Source organism: Oryctolagus cuniculus, chromosome 13 (genome assembly GCF_051225735.1).
Source record: "Oryctolagus cuniculus isolate XC-2025 breed Fujian yellow rabbit chromosome 13, ASM5122573v1, whole genome shotgun sequence".
In the NCBI taxonomy this organism is placed as follows: Eukaryota; Metazoa; Chordata; class Mammalia; order Lagomorpha; family Leporidae; genus Oryctolagus; species Oryctolagus cuniculus.
In genome coordinates, this window is record NC_142879.1 from 52,865,542 (window position 1) to 52,881,916 (window position 16,375).

At 43.9% G+C, this 16,375-nt stretch overlaps 1 protein-coding gene across 3 annotated transcripts in view; it reads left to right on the top strand.

Annotated features, from left to right (window-relative positions):
• Window positions 1–16,375, top strand: part of MAP3K21 (mitogen-activated protein kinase kinase kinase 21) — a 76,254-nt gene that overhangs the window by 15,316 nt on the left and 44,563 nt on the right. For 2 of the 3 annotated variants that reach the window (XM_002717355.6, XM_089312281.1), the window contains exons 2-4: window positions 6,295–6,475; window positions 12,649–12,797; window positions 13,683–13,858. In XM_002717355.6, the coding sequence (XP_002717401.2) occupies window positions 6,295–6,475; window positions 12,649–12,797; window positions 13,683–13,858 (506 nt within the window). Of the gene's footprint in view, window positions 1–6,294; window positions 6,476–12,648; window positions 12,798–13,682; window positions 13,859–16,375 lie in introns of those variants that run through there. The other variant, XM_089312280.1, reaches the window with a different exon arrangement.

Below are 16,375 nucleotides of genomic sequence, written 5' to 3' on the forward strand. Positions count from 1 at the left end.
TCCTGGGATTAAGGAGTTTGGATATAACTTAGGCAGAGAAATCTTAGGTAAAGCAAAAACTGACAAAGCAATATAAAATCTGAGCAATGAATGATAGAACAAATAAAATAGTATCCAGTACGCAGGAGGTGTTCCTAAGGAAATTGGACGTTGAACATTGGTACAGTCTGAGGGATCTTGGGCAAGTTCGTGGAATACATATTGTGAAGAAACGATCCATGATTTAGAAACTTTTTACACCAAAATAAGCTGATTTTTTAAAAAAGATTTATTTATTTATTTGAAAGTTAGAGTTACAGAGAGAAAAGGAAAGACAGAAAGAGAGGTTTTGCATCCGCTGGTTCACTCCCCAAATAGCCTCAATGCTCAGGACTGGGCCAAGCCAAAGCCGGGGGCCAGAAGCTTCTTCTATGTCTCCCACATGGCTAGCAGGGGCCCAAGCACTTGGGTCATCCTCTGCTGCTCTTCCCAGGCCATTAGCAGGGAGCTGGACTGGAGGTGGAGAAGCTGGGATACGAACTGGTGCTCATATAGGATGCTGCCCATTAAAACGCAATGCCACCCCTCCATTCCACCTTTTTTTAAATTTATTTATTTATTTGAAAGTTAGAGTTACAGAGAGAGAAGGAGAAACAGATAGGAAGCTGACCTTTTAATTCCATTTCTCCACAAGCATTTTGAAGTACCCTCAGATAAGCAGGAAGACTAAGAGGCTGTTGCAAACAGAAGTGGATCTCTAACTCCTTTTCCTTTCTCTCCTTCCTTTACTGACTGCATGCCTCCCTGTGCATGTTGGAGAGCATTGAGAATGGAGTAAAAAAGGTGGTAACCATGGACTCATACCCACCCTAAACCTGATTCCCCATCTCGCTAATGGATACAACATTGGAAAAAGGGTCCTTGCTCTCTAAGTCTCATAGTTACAGGATCAAATGGGAGAAGAAATGTGGCAATACATCCATTGTTAGTATTGGTTACTTCTCTAGTAAGTCCCTCTTCAAATATCCCTCCGTGTTTAAACCTAGTGTGGGTCATCTCCAGTTGCATTAAATTTTAAGACTAATGACAGCATGATGCAATGAAGTGCAAATCCATTGCTAAGTGAAATTTCAGACTTTGCCAGAGACATAGGATTACCTAAAGTCAGGGTTAAGCCACCATCTGCAGCACCGGCATCCCGTATGGGTGCCAGTTTGAGTCCCAGTTGCTCCACTTCCAATCCAACTGCCTGCAAATGCACCTGGGAAAGCAGTGGAAGACAGCCCAAGTTCTTGGGCCCCTGCACCCATGTGAGAGACCTGGAAGAAGTTTCTGGTTCCTGGCTTCAGCCTGGCCCAACCCCCTGGCCTTTTCAACCCTTTGGGGAATGAAACAGCAGATGGAAGATCTCTATCTCTGACTCTCCTTCTGTCTCTGTCTCCCTCTCCCCCTTTCCCCCTCTGTTTCTCTGCCTCTCTGTAACTCTGCTTTTCAAATAAATAAATAAACCTTTTTTAAAAAGATTTTTAAAAAAGATTTGAAAGATTTATTTTTTAAAAAGGATTTATTTTATTTATTTGAAAGACAGAGTTGCAGAGAGAAGTGGAGACAGAGAGAGAGGTCTTCCATCTACTGGTTCACTCCCCAGATGGCTGCAATGGCCAGAGTTGCGCTGATCCGAAGCCAGGAGCCAGGAGCTTCCTCTGGGTCTCCCACGTGGGTGCAGGGGCCCAAGGACTTGGGCCATCCTCTACTGCTCTCCCAGGCCATAGCAGAGAGCTGGATCGGAAATGGAGCAGCTGGGACTAGAACTGGCGCCTATTTGGGATGCTGGCGCCTCATTCCAGGGCTTTAACCTGCTGTGCCACAGCACCAGCCCCAAATAAATCTTTTTTTAAAAAAGAATGCTTAGTGTCCCAGGTTCTGTTCTAAGCACTTTATTAAAGATTTTTATTTATTTATTTGAAAGTCAGAGTTACAGAGAGAGAGAAGGAGAGACAGAAAGAGAGAGAGGTTTTCCATCCACTGGTTCACTCCCCAGTTGACTGCAATGGCCAGAGCTGCGCTGATCCGAAGCCAGGAGCAGGAGCTTCCTCTGGGTCTTCCCACGCAGGTGCAGGGGCCCAAGGATTTCAGCTATCTTCCACTGCTTTCCCAGGCCATAGCAGAGAGCTGGACGGGAAGTGGAGCAGCCAGGAGTTGAACTAGTGCCCATATGGGATGCTGGCACTGCAGGTGGCAGCTTTACCCACTACACCACAGCACCGGCCCCATCTAAGCACTTCACATGCAGTACTATCCATTTAATCTTCACTATGATTTTTTTTTTTTTTGACAGGCAGAGTTAGACAGTGAGAGAGAGTGAGACAGAGAGAAAGGTCTTCCTTCCGTTGTTTCACCCTGGAAATGGCCCCTACGGCTGGTGCACTGCGCCGATCCGAAGCCAGGAGCCAGGTGCTTCCTCCTGGTCTCCCATGCGGGTGCCCTACATAACCTTTGCAGATTGTAATTCTCATGTAGGGCCTAAGCACTTGGGCCATCCTCCATTGCCTTCCTGGGCCACAGCAGAGAGCTGGCCTGGAAGAGGAACAACCGGGACAGAATCTGGCACCCCAACTGGGACTAGAACCTGGAGTGCTGGCACCACAGGCGGAGGATTAGCCTAGTGAGCCGTGGCGCCAGCCCTCACTATGATGTTAAGATGTAGGTGCTGCCCTCATTCCCAGGACATGCAAGGCAACAACAGCGCAGAGGTCTGAACCAAGCAGGCTGGCATTCAGTTCATCACTAAGCTCTGTCACCTCTTTAGATCAACTGATACTTAGCCAATGACAGAGGAGAATGGGCACTTTGAGGGTGAGAAGTTTCCGAAAGAAAAAGAAAGCACTTGTGCAAAACTTACAAAAGTGGCCAACGCGTGCAGAACGCGATTAGAAGCAGACTGCTTGATCATCACCGTGCTTTACCCCTGTGACTTCAGACAGATCACTCGGCATCTCTGCACCTCGGTTTCCTTACCTGTGACTTAGAGATGACGGTGTCTACCTGAAGCATTGTGGTGTGGATGATATGGTGAAAAGACCTCTATTGCTCTCTGACAAATCGAATGCACTCAGCCAATGTCAACCATTCCCACACTTGGGAAAGTGTCCCTCTCCATGATCATATTCCGCAAACCAGACATGAAGAATACCTTGTCCTATGCCATTCTCCAGTTTTTTTGGATAATTAAACATTTCAGTTACTTGTTTTTTTTTTTTTTTTTTGTCTTCTAGGAATTTGTACATAGTTGATAGCATATTTCTGACAAAAATGTCATTTGATAAATGGGGAAATAGACTGATTTTTACATTATTTTTCAGGGTAAAACCTAAAGAACAGTTCTTCCACCCTCACACATTTATTTTTTGTGAAATTTGTATTGCTATTTAAGTGGATTCCCCTTGTCATTTTAGTTTTTCAGTATGATTTCTCCTTTGGTAATTAACGCCTATCTTTTGGGGATTTTATGAGGATTGAATGAAATAGTGCATGTAAGGCATACAGTGAGCACTCAGTGCTTGTGTGGTGATATTTTTTCTTAATTATTTTTATTAGCTGGAAATGGCATGAGCAAAGTGCAGATATAAAAATATAGGGTGGGGTCGGTGCCTCGGCTCAACAGGCTAATCCTCCGCCTAGCGGCGCCGGCACACCGGGTTCTAGTTCCGGTCGGGGCGCCGGATTCTGTCCCGGTTGCCCCTCTTCCATTCCAGCTCTCTGCTATGGCCAGGGAGTGCAGTGGAGGATGACCCAAGTGCTTGGGCCCTGCACCCCATGGGAGACCAGGAGAAGCACCTGGCTCCTGCCATCGGATCAGTGCGGTGCGCCGGCCACAGCGCGCCGGCTGCAGCGGCCATTGGAGGGTGAACCAACGGCAAAGGAAGACCTTTCTCTCTGTCTCTCTCTCACTATCCACTCTGCCTGTCAAAAAATAAAAAAATAAAAATAAAAATAATATAGGGTGGTGAAGTCACCACTTAGGATGTGCACTTGCCACAGCAGAGTCCTGGCTCCTCTGCTTCTCATCCAGCATCCTGCTAATGTGTACCCTGGGAGGCAGCAGGTGATGGCTCGAGTCCTTGGGTCCCTTCCACCCATGTGGAAGCTATAGACTGAGTTCTGGGCTACTGGCTCTGATCTGGCCCAGCCCTGGCTGTTGGTGGGCATTTGGAGTGTGAACCAGTAGATGGAAGATCTTTCTCTCTCTCTCTCTAAAATAAAATGGAAACAAATATATTTTAAAATTTATTTCTTCTGTTAGAATTAAATAGCTACTGTAAACCAGATTCAGCAGACTTGGTCCAAGAATTTGAAGAGAGATTGTACATGTTTCTCCCAGTCTACCTCTGCCCTGAGAAACCTCTCCCTTGCCACCTCTCTCTCTCTCCTCCTCCTCCTCTCTCCTCACTCTTCTCTCTTCTCTCCTCTCTCCTCTCTCCTCTCTTGGTCTCCCACTCACTCAGAGCAGAATCTACTGCAGGAGCAGAGTTAAAAACAATTATACACTGTGCTTCCTAAATGTTTTAATAGAAACACACGGTTCATGTGCTTACAGAGGAGGAACATGTTACGTTGCTCAGGGCGATTTGGAAGTTTTCCCTGGGACGGTAATATCCAAGCTGCACAATGAGCGTGTCTGGTGTGAGTAGATGGAGCTCACCTCCAGGAGAATGAGGTGCAGTTTGCAATGTAGGTTGCTATGCAAATACAGAAGCTCATGGATGCCAAGGTTAGGAGTGTGGAGATTGTCCCTGAGTTACAAGGACCATGAAGTTTTCTTGTTTTTGATGCAGGTTTGTTCAAGTCTGACTTACATACGTCAGTTCACCCCCTGGGGGGCTGTACAGTGTGATGAGTTTGGGCAGATGCTTATGTAATCCTTTAAGCACCCCCACCACCAAGGTCTGGAATTCCTACTTCCATCACATCCTCCAGTGTCCCTTTGCAATCTGATCTTCTCCTTCGCCTCTGGCAGTCACGGGTCTGGTTTCTGTCCCAGCAGTTCCTTATTCAGGTTATGTACCTGGTATGTCTGGCTTTGTCCACTTCCCATGTAATGGTTTTGAGACTCATCCACGTTGTTGCCATGTGTTGGTAGATTGCTCATGGAACGTTTACAGAATGAAAGAATGCCATGATCTTGTGGGAGTCTGCAGTAGGTTAGAGGGGAGAGAGCGCCTCCCCGGGAGTGTTTCTGCGGGGTTCCAGGCAGAGGAGAGTCAGCCAGAGGTGGGGAGTGCGGGGGGCTCTGATGGAGGATAGGATAGGGAGGGCGCAGGCAGGGAGGGACTGAAAGTGTGTTTGCTGTAGCTGAAGGGACAGGAGAGCTCAGGGACGGACGTGGACGTGGGCCTTGTCCCTGGAAGAGGCTCTTGTGCATCTTGTGCCTCTCTGAGGGAGCTGGGGAAACCCATCGGATGAAGTTTCTGGAAAGTGTTTACTTTTTTGCTAAATTCCAAGTATGTGGATGATATCTGGAAAATTATCTTAATGATTTTAAAGTCTCCATAAGCATGTTGCAGATTTAATATAATATTTGGAAATGAATTATGGTAATATTTCATCCATTTGCAGTGTGTACTGGTATTTTGGGTAGGATACACTGCATTTAAGTCAGGAAAGAATTCTTTGGAAGAAAATAACATTTTTTTTTTACGTCAGGTAAACTTTCACAGACTTCCTGATCTTATCTGTGGTATCTTAGTAAATGTTTCTTGCCCTTAGAAATCATTTACTTCTCGTAAAGAGAAATACTCATAAAGAAGTATGCTGAATTGTGGCTGTGGAATTTTTTAAAAACTCATAACTTGAGGCACAAATTACCCACTAAAGGTTATGATATGCAGATGTGCATGCTGTGAGGTAAAACGGTGAAATACATGCTTATTCTTGTTTTCTCTGCCAGCTACAGTGAAAATTGTGTTCTAAATGCTATAGAAAAATTGTGACCGGGGCAGGTATTGGCCTAGTGGTTAAAGTGTTACTTCCACATCCCGTATCTGAGTGTGTGGGTTCAAGTCCAGGCTCCACTTCCAGTTCTATCTTCTGGAAGGCAGCGAGTAATGGTTCAAATACCTGGGTCCCTGCCACCCACATGGGAGACCCAGATGAAGTGCCAGGCTCCTGCTTTTGGCCCTGTGTAGCTCTGGCTGTTGTGGCATTTCTGGAGTGAACTAGTGGATGGAAAACCTCTGTCTCACATAGATAAAATAAACAAAACAATTTTGACTGACACAGGAATCTAAAAGTCTGCTTCGTTTTGTTTCTCTTTAGTCTTGCTGCTGGAGAAGATAGAGCATGATGACGTCTGCAATAAAACGTTGAAGATCACAGATTTCGGGCTAGCAAGGGAGTGGCACAGGACCACCAAGATGAGTGCCGCAGGCACCTACGCCTGGATGGCCCCTGAGGTCATCAAGTCGTCCTTGTTTTCCAAGGGAAGCGACGTCTGGAGGTGAGTGCGTACTGCCTGGAGGTGAGTGCGTGTTGGCTTCGGGAGGCGTCAACAGAGACTGGTTGCTAAGCCCCATTTCAGTGAGTCCCAAAATATTCACTAATTCTGAGCAACCCTAGCACAGGCTTTTTTGAAGACAGTGTTACGCTTTTTTTTTTTTTTTAATTTTTTATTTTTGACAGGCAGAGTGGACAGTGAGAGAAAGAGAGACAGAGAGACAGGTCTTCCTTTTGCCGTTGGTTCACCCTCCAATGGCCGCTACAGCCGGCGCATTGCGCTGATGCGAAGCCAGGAGCCAGGTGCTTCTCCTGGTCTCCCATGTAGGTGCAGGGCCCAAGGACCTGGGCCATCCTCCACTGCACTCCTGGGCCATAGCAGAGAGCTAGAATGGAAGAGGGGCAACCGGGACAGAATCCGGCGCCCCGACCGGGACTAGAACCTGGTGTGCCGGCGCCGCAAGGCGGAGGATTAGCCTATTGAGCCATGGCACCGGCCTCAGTGTTATGCTTTTGATCAAGATAATCATAATGTCAATGGAACGGGTAACAAGGGTTTTTTTTTTTTTTGTCATAATCTATTTGATAGGAGAACATTTTTGTTAAATCTGAAGTTTTATTAAAGACTGGTTATAATTTAACACTAATGCTAAGATTTCGTAACGCCTAAATAAAATTTAATTTTCACTTTAACACATTTGTGATTCCTTGTGGATCACAAATAGTATTAGCATGGAAGGAGTTTGAGAACAAACTTTGGACAGATTCCTTCATTTTGTAGATTGCATCATGGGAAAAATAAAGCCTCCTGTTTGAAGATGGAAAGCTGCACCCAGTGCAGCACCACGTTATCTTGATTTCTTATTCATTATGGAGATGAAGATGCTAGCAGCAGAACAACAGAGGCGCGTCACACTGCTCAGTAGTTACAGGACACCCAGAGCTTCCTTGCCTTTATTTTAATGCTCATAGAAAATCCTGTGTGGCAGGTTGGATTTCCAATTTCATGATCAAGAAAAATTGTTTTTCTCCTTTAATCTCTGGAGGCAGTGAAATTATTCCCTCAAATTCACAAATGCATTCAGTGGCAGAGACCCCTGTTGGTAAAAATGCCATAAAATTGCTTGCACTGCAAGCTTAGCCTCCACATTGAAAATGTGATCTAATTGTTTTCCTTATAATGTTTGGAATACTTGTCAGTTGAGTTGGTGATTCCATAGTGTCCTAGGGCTTGTTTAAAAAATCCAAGTGCCCAAACCTCACCCTTTATGTAATGAATCAGACTCTGCCTGTCGTAGCTGAAAAAGTCTCTTTTTATAAAGCATTACAAGTGTTGTCATTGATTTAATTACAGTAATTTTCTAGCCATATGAAAATAACAAATTGCACAAGGGAAACTGGCTATTTTTAAGAAATTATATTTTAAAACCCTAAAACTATTGAAATGCATCATAAATCAATTTTTCATTAGAATAATATGTGTAAAGACTATAACCATTTTGAGTGCTCTTGTTATAAACTGTGTAGTTGCAATGTATACAAATGCTGTGCAATCAGTCATGCTCTATAGCGATCTTGTGAATTATAAAATACAGAAGAATCAGAAAGCAGGGAGAAAAGACTTCTAAATGAAGTCATAATATGAATTTTTTAATTAAAAAATTATTATTATTATTATTATTATTTTGACAGGCAGAGTGGACAGTGAGAGAGATACAGAGAGAAAGGTCTTCCTTTGCCGTTGGTTCACCCTCCAATGGCCGCCACGGCCGGCACGCCGCACTGATCAGATGGCAGGAGCCAGGTACTTATCCTGGTCTCCCATGGGGTACAGGGCCCAAGCACTTGGGCCATTCTCCACTGCACTCCCGGGCCACAGCAGAGAGCTGGCCTGGAAGAGGGGCAACCGGGACAGAATCCGGTGTGCCGGCGCTGCAAGGTGGAGGATTAGCCTAGTGAGCCGCGGCGCCGGGTTAATTAAAAAATTATTTTTATTTTTTTGAAAGACAGTTACAGAGAGAAGTAGAGCCAGAATGAGAGGTCTTCTATTCCGCTGGTTCACTCCCCAAATGACCACAAGGAACAGAGCGAGCTGATCCAAAGCCAGGAGCCAGGAGCCAGGAGCTTCTTCTGGGTCTCCCATGTGGGTGGAGGGACCCAGGGACTTGGGCCATCTTCTACTGCTTTCCCAGGCCATAGCAAAGAACTGGATTGGAAGAGGAGCAGCCGAGACTTGAACTGGCTTTAACTCACCGTCCCACAGCACTGGCCCCAGAATATGAATTTTTTTAAAGATTTATTTATATTTATTTGAGATTACAGAGAGAGAGAGGGAGAGTCAGAGAGAAAGGTCTTCCATCTACTGTTTCACTACCCAAATGATCCCAATGGCTGTAGCTGGCCCTGTCCAAAGCCAGGAGCCAGGAGTTTAAGGTCTCCCATGCGGGTGCAGGGATCCAAGCACTTGGTCCATCTTCTGTTGCTTTCCCAGGCCATAGCAGATCAGAAGTGGAGCATCCAGGACACGAACTGACGCCTATATGGGATGCCAGCACCCCAGGTGGAGGCTTAGCTCACTATGCCACAGCACCGTCCCCAGAATATGACTTAAGTGCATACATTCACTGGAGAAGTCTGCCTCCGCAAATCTGTTTAGTTGTAATTTATCCTCAGTTTTACAGAGGGTGATAATCTGATTTTTTAAAAGCAGTTATTTAGAGAGGGGAGAGGGATGCCAGTGTGGTAATAGTAGAAACTGGTAGCTGAAAGCAAAGTGCATGAGAGGAAGAAAAAAGCATGACCTAATATGAGTCAGACTGAGAGACTACCTGCACTGACAGCCACCCGTCTCCAGCATGCAGCAGTACGGGCAGGCACATCGTAGAAGGTCAGGGTGGGTGAGGGCAGGGAAGGGCATCACTCTGAATTATACACCTGTGGCTCTAGAACCCTGTTGCATCATGTTCTCATACAGATAGTCTCATGCAGGCAGTGCTGCCTTACCCGCATTGTGCTGGGGACTGGGGACTGGGGATTTCCCGACTGTCTTCTTCTATTCCCCTCCCTTCTTCCTTGGCAGTTGTTATACTGCCTGGGAACTGTCCTGTGTGTTGAAACAGATGCCATCAGCTACTTTTACAGTAGCTCTTCTGATGACAGCGGTTTTACAGATTAGGTAGCAAAGGCACTGAGATGTTGCAAACCTGGCTCTGGGTGATAAAACTAGTAGGGAGCAGATTCCAGTGCCAGGCTGTGATCCAGGACCGCTAGCAGCGCAGCCCTGAAGCCTTATGCTACTGAGTTCGGGAAAGGCTGGATTGCACTATCTCCTACCTAGGAAGAGGTCAGAAAAGTACATATTACGTTTTAGAAAAAGTTCTATCAAATTAGGTATATTTTTCTCATTTTTTTTCATGATATAAATCCTCTTCTCTCAGAAAAATGGCCTATCATGGATTATTCATTCTCTGACACTTCCAAGAAGCCAAATTATATGTTTTTTGTTTATTTTATTTTGTTATTGTTATTTGCCAGTAACTTTTTTTATTTAGACATGTTTTAGTTATTCTCTCTAAGAATGTTTTAGGCCCCTCCTCTGAGGTGATTTTTCTTAATCTGTGAGTTCAATGTGCTTATTCTTGAAATTATTAAGGCCTCTACTAATGAACTCTAATACAGATAATTGTTAAGAAACTAACCAGATAATTTGAAACATATTTCTTTTTTTTTTTTTTTTTTGAAGTATTTCTTTGAAAGGCAGAGTGACAGACAGACACAAAGAGAGAGATATTCTACATACTGGTTCACTCCCCAGATGGCTATAATAGGCAGGTCTGACCCAGGCTGAAGTCAGGAGCCAGGAACTCCACTTAGGTCTCCCACATATACAGGGGCCCAGTTACTAGGGCCATCTTCTGCTGCTTTCCCAGGCAGATTAGCAGGAAGCTGGGACCCAAACCCATGCTTCCATGTGGGATGCTGGTATCCATTGTAAGCTATGGCCTAACCTCCTGCGCCACAGTGTGGCCCCTATTTCCTTTTTAAGTTTTTCTTTTAAACAAAACAGTGCTTTGAGGTGATAGAGCAGATTTCACTGCTGTTTTATAGGTGAGTTAGTTGAAGATCAGCTTTAAGGGCCTAGCGAGTGGAGCTGTACCTTGTGAATCCAAATTCAAGTTTCTGCCTCCAAATCCTGATGCAGTTACTGCTCCCACTGAGCCCCCAAGGCTTAGCTGCAGGGCCTCAGGGATCAAGTACCTCTACCTAGGACCAGTAGAACATAGCTGGAGCATTCCCAGGGCCCTTTGATTGGCACATCCTATTGTTTTCTGCATTCTCTCTCTGAATCTCTCTGAATTAATCCAGAGTCCAGTAGGCACTAATGGACAAGTCTTTAAATTAATGATCATCATATCCAGGGATGACATGAACCTAGAGCCAGGAGAGTTTCCAGCCCTTTGTAGGTTAGGACTTCTGAGTGGGCTTTTTCTGTTGTACCCGTGATATTGTGAATCTCCATCTCTCTCTCTCTGTGTCTCTCTTTTTAATGATTTGTTTATTCATCTGAAAGGCAGAGTTACAGAGAGAGAGAGAGAGAGAGAGATCTTTCATCTACTGGTTCACTCCCCAGATGGCTACAACCTCTAGAGCTGGGCCAGGGCGAAGCCAGGAGCCAAGAGCTTCATCTGAGGCTCCCATGTAAGTGGCAGGAGCCCAGGTACTTGGGCCATCGTCACTGCTTTTCCCAGGTGCATTGGCATGGAGTTGGATTGCAGCTGGGACACGACCTGGCACTGATATGGATGCCAGCATCACAGGTGACAGTTTTACCAGCTATACTACAATGCTGGCCACTCCATCTCTCTTAAGACTAGGAAGTAATCATATGAGTTCTGTAACCAAATTTATGTAAACACTGGGGTCTTTGTCTTTCCTCTAATCATCATTTACCACCTTCTGTCTGCTGTGTTGAAAAACCATGCTTAAATGTAATGTGAAAGCAACACATGGTGTAATGATTAAGTTGCCTTTAAATTTCCAACTTTTTTTTTTTTTTTAACTTAAAGCTAATAGGATTTTGAAAGGTCAGGACAGTAAATTGGGCTCACTAGTTATGTTAAACATGACAGTGTTTCTTATATGCTCATGGATTTGACCTTAAAGTCAAGTGGATCACCTGGAGTAACTTCTTTTTTTAATTAACAGAAGATAATAGAGTGTACTTTGTTTTGAAGAATAATTAAGGAAAATAAAATACTGACAAGTACAGTAGAACAGAATAAATATGTATAAGGTGCAGGGCTCATTTCTATGTCACTTTGTGCAAAGTTGAATTTTGGGGTATCTTTGCGTCTGTGGGATGGACAAACAGTGAAATGTTACTCTTCAGCTTCTTTTAAAGCATTTATTTAGAAATTCTCCTGTGTCTTTTCCCATTCCTCTTTGTGACTCCTTTTGTCTTTGAGGAACTGAAGTAGCAGGAGCAGGGATTGGGGGGTCCCACGCGTGAATGCTTTGTTGTTGTTCCTTGCTTTTTACTCCCTTTTCACCTCACCTTCCTGCATTACAAGAAGAAATGTCCTGTCCTTGCTAGGAGGCACAAGAGGCCCACACTGATTTCTTTTGTCCATTAATGTTAAGCAAGCCAGTGGAAATGTTAATATATAAAATATCAAGGGAGAGGCAGAACAATAAACAGTTTCAAAAAAAAAAACCAGTTTAAAAATAATTAAGCAGCATGATTGCAGCTCAGTCTTGTGTTGAGCAACTTGAGATTTCTCTGGGACTGGGCTAATCAAGTATCCTAACAGTCCTTTAGAGGTTTGATTGAAGTGGGGTGAACATGAGGTAGAAAGAGAAACATCAGAACAACCACATTTCTCTGAGAGTCTGGCAAACACTGGACTCTGTTGAAACCCATCGGGTCCACTCTAAGCTTTCATATTCATTAGGTCATTTTAACTTCTAGAATGAATGCCTATGTGATTCCTAGGAAGGCATGTATTTGCATGGGTTTGAGTTGTTAGGTGGAAGAGCTTATCTCCCACCTTGGGACAATACTGCACAGGGCTGTGCTGGGAGAGAGGTTCCTCTTAGGAGCTGGAGGCAGGTACCGTTGTGTTTATCCCACCAACTGTGTTGGAAGGAAAGCTTCATCATGAAAACTTTGCTTTCCAGCTATGGAGTGCTGCTGTGGGAACTGCTCACGGGAGAAGTCCCCTACCGTGGCATTGATGGTCTCGCCGTGGCTTATGGGGTAGCAGTCAATAAGCTCACTTTGCCCATTCCATCCACCTGCCCCGAGCCGTTTGCCAAGCTCATGAAAGGTATTTGTGCAGCCTTTGTTTTGTGTGTGGGGTCAAGGAGAATTGCTCATTAGAAAAGACATAACCAAGAAGTAATTTCTGTGATGCCAATTTTCAAAAGCTTTTAAGAGATTCTGCCATTTCAAGAATTAGAAAGCTTGTCTTTGATCTGAAGTGTTAAGTAAAGTTTTGATGAACTAAGTAACTTAAAAACGATCCAGTTTTATCAGTGACTCATTTATATACAAAACCCAACTGAATGGTAATAAAGTTTTCACCGAGTACACTTGTAGTTCAAACACGATATTGATTTGGCTCCAGATCTGCTCTTTTAAATTTAACCTAATGATCAAAAATGTTTTACAACCTTAACTGGTGTGGTTTTGCCATGACCTTGTCTATTTGATCCTTATCTTTTAAAAATTAACTCACTCTTTTTTGTAAGTAGCAAGTTACCTTACTTGGTTATTAGACTATTTCTTAGAACTTCTCTTGTGATTATAACATTTCAGAGAGGCTTTCTTGAGCTGGCTTATGTATATAACTGTATCAGATAATTATCAGGCACAGCAGCTTTGGGCTGGAAACACGGAGTTCATGACAAGGTGTGGAAAGCATGTGTGCATCTATTACGTGTGGTATAATGTAGACAAGACTAGCTATATTTAATAGTACTATGCATGCCTCTGATGTGCACACTGTCTGAAAGAAAGCATTTTGGTTTTTCAGATCATAAAATCAAATCTTCAAGAAAGGTGGTGCTATAGACATTGGCTTCTGTTAGAAGGACAGGCATAAAATTGCATTTCTGTTTCAGTGCAGAACATTGTCTGGAGGCTCTGGTGGCTTGGAGATAACCTGCACTGTGCAGAGAGATGGAATTACTGTGATTCTTGTTTATTTTAGAATGCTGGGAACAAGACCCTCATATTCGCCCATCATTTGCCTTAATTCTTGAACAGCTGACTGCTATTGAAGGGGCAGTGATGACTGAAATGCCTCAGGAATCTTTTCATTCCATGCAAGATGACTGGAAACTGGAAATTCAACAAATGTTTGATGAGTTAAGAACAAAGGAAAAGGTGAGAGAGCTTTTTTTTTTTTAATATTTGTAGGTTAAGATTCTCTTATTCTATGTATTATTTTAAAGATTTATTCATTTTATATGCAAGTCAGAGTCAGAGAGGTAGAGACAAAGAGAGACCGAGCTCAGCCAGAACTGAGCCGATCTGAAGCCAGGAATCAGGAGCTTCTCCCAGGTCTCCCACACGTGTGCAGGGGCCCAAGCACTTGGTCATCTGCTGCTGCTTTCTCAGGAGCATTACCAGGGAGCTGAACTGGAAATGGAGCAGCTGGGACACAAACCAGCACTTTATGGAATGCAGCGATGTAGATGGTGACTTTACCTGCTATACCACAGCTCCAGCCCCAAGAGAGAGATGTCTAATTACATAATATAATCAGTTATGAGCATCCTGGAAACTATGACCCAAGAGGCACTGTTAGCGTTATTCTAAAATATTTTCAGATATCAGTGTTTCTTGATTTCTTCCTTCAGATTAAAAATAAAAACAATCAGAAGTGTACTCAAAATGAATAATTGGGAGAATAAAGCTTTTTTATTTGTGGACCTTTCCAATGTTTAAAAAAGGAGAGACAATAGCATAATAAACCGTTTGTATGCATTAACCAGATTCAATCATTGTCATAATCATTTTAGCATTTTATTCATTTTCTCTTCCCTGTTATCATGGTTTTAAAGTATGTACTTATTTATGTGAGAGAATGAGAGAGTTCCCACGAGCTGGTTCACTCTCAAAAGATGCAACAGCTGGACTTGGGCCAGGCTCAAGCTTTAGAGCCAGGGACTCAATACAGGTCTCTCATATGGATGTCAAGAATCCAATTACTTGAGCCTCCCCCCTCCCCCCCCCCAATTACCTTCTGCCTCCCAGGGTCTGCATTAGCAGGAAGCTACAGTTGGGAGTGGAGCTGAGACTCTTAACACAGGGATGTGGATGTCTAAACTGCCAGGCCAAACACCTACCTACCCTTGCCGTATTTTAAACTGGAGAATTTTAAATCATATCCTAGATTCATATCATTTTACCTGTAAGTGCTTCACTGTGTATTTCTAATTGGTTAGAATATTTTAGAATAACTTTCTTGCCATTGCTCTATTAAATGATTAACAATAATATCTTACATGGTCCATGTTGAAATGTTACAAAGATTTTTTTAAAAATATTTATTTATTTGAAAGAGTTAGAGAGAGAAGGAGAAGCAGAGAGAGAGAGAGGTCTTCCATCCTCTGGTTCACTTCCCAATTGGCCACAACCACTGGAGCTACGCCAATCCGAAGTCAGGAGGTCTCCCATGCAGATGCAGGAGCCCAGTGACTTGGGTTATCTTCCACTGCTTTCCCAGGCCACAGCAGAGAGCTGGATCAAAAGTGGAGCAGCCAGGTCTCGAACTGGCACTCATGGGATGCCAGCACTGCAGGCAGTGGCTTCACCTGCTACACCACAGTGCTGGCCCCCACAAAGATCTTTTATAGTTGACTTTATGGTTGATTTGGGCAGATTTTGTACAAGATCTTTGTGCTGTTTTTCATTACATGTTATAAAGTCTCTTGAAGTTCTCTCCTATTTGCCTCTTCTTATTTCCAAGACTCTTACTTTATTGGAGAAACCAGGAGAATGCATACATTTTGAACTCTTTAACAGAATGATTTGTGTTTGGTTCATAAATTTCAAGGGGGAAAAAATAAGCCTGTATGTTAAACATACAGATACCACAGTGCACTTGCAAAGAGAACTATGGGAGGTAAAAACATGCCTAATTAGAAGGCAGAAAAGTTCAGCAGTGAGTTGACTTGGCATGGTCACTTTAGAATGGTGACAATTACTTTAAAAAAAAAAAGATTATTTATTTGAATGGCAGAGTTACAGAGAAGCAGAGAGAAAGAGAGAGAGAGAGAGAGGTCTTCCATCCACTGGTTCACTCCCAAATGACCACAATGGCTGGAGCTGAGCTGATCCAAAGCCAGGAGTGTGGAGCTTTTTCCAGATCTCCCAAGCGGGTGCAAGGACCCAAGGAATTGGACCATCTTCCACTGCTTTCCTAGGCCATAGCAGAGAGATGGATTGGAAGTGGAGCAACTGGGACTCACTCAAACTTGTGGTGCCCGTATGGGGTGCTGGCATTGCAGGTGGCAGCTTTACCTGCTATGCCACAGCACTGACTCCAAATAGTGACAATTACTATTAAAGGGCACTGAAGACCTCTTCATTCAATTCATAGAATGTACTGTTTTCATAATATTTTTAATATTTTTATTTGTTTGAAAGGCAGAGTTACTAAGATAGAGACAGAGATCAGTGCTCTGGTATACCCCCTATATGACCTCACTTACCAGGTCTGGGCCAGGCTGAAGCCAGCAGCCAGGAGCTTCATCTGGGTCTCCCTCATGGGTACAGGGACCCAAGCACTTGGGCCATCTTTTACCACTTTCCTGGGGCCATTAGCAGTGAGCTGGTTCGGAAGTGGCTCAGCTGGGACACGAAATGGTGCCCACATGGAATGTCTGCATCACAGGC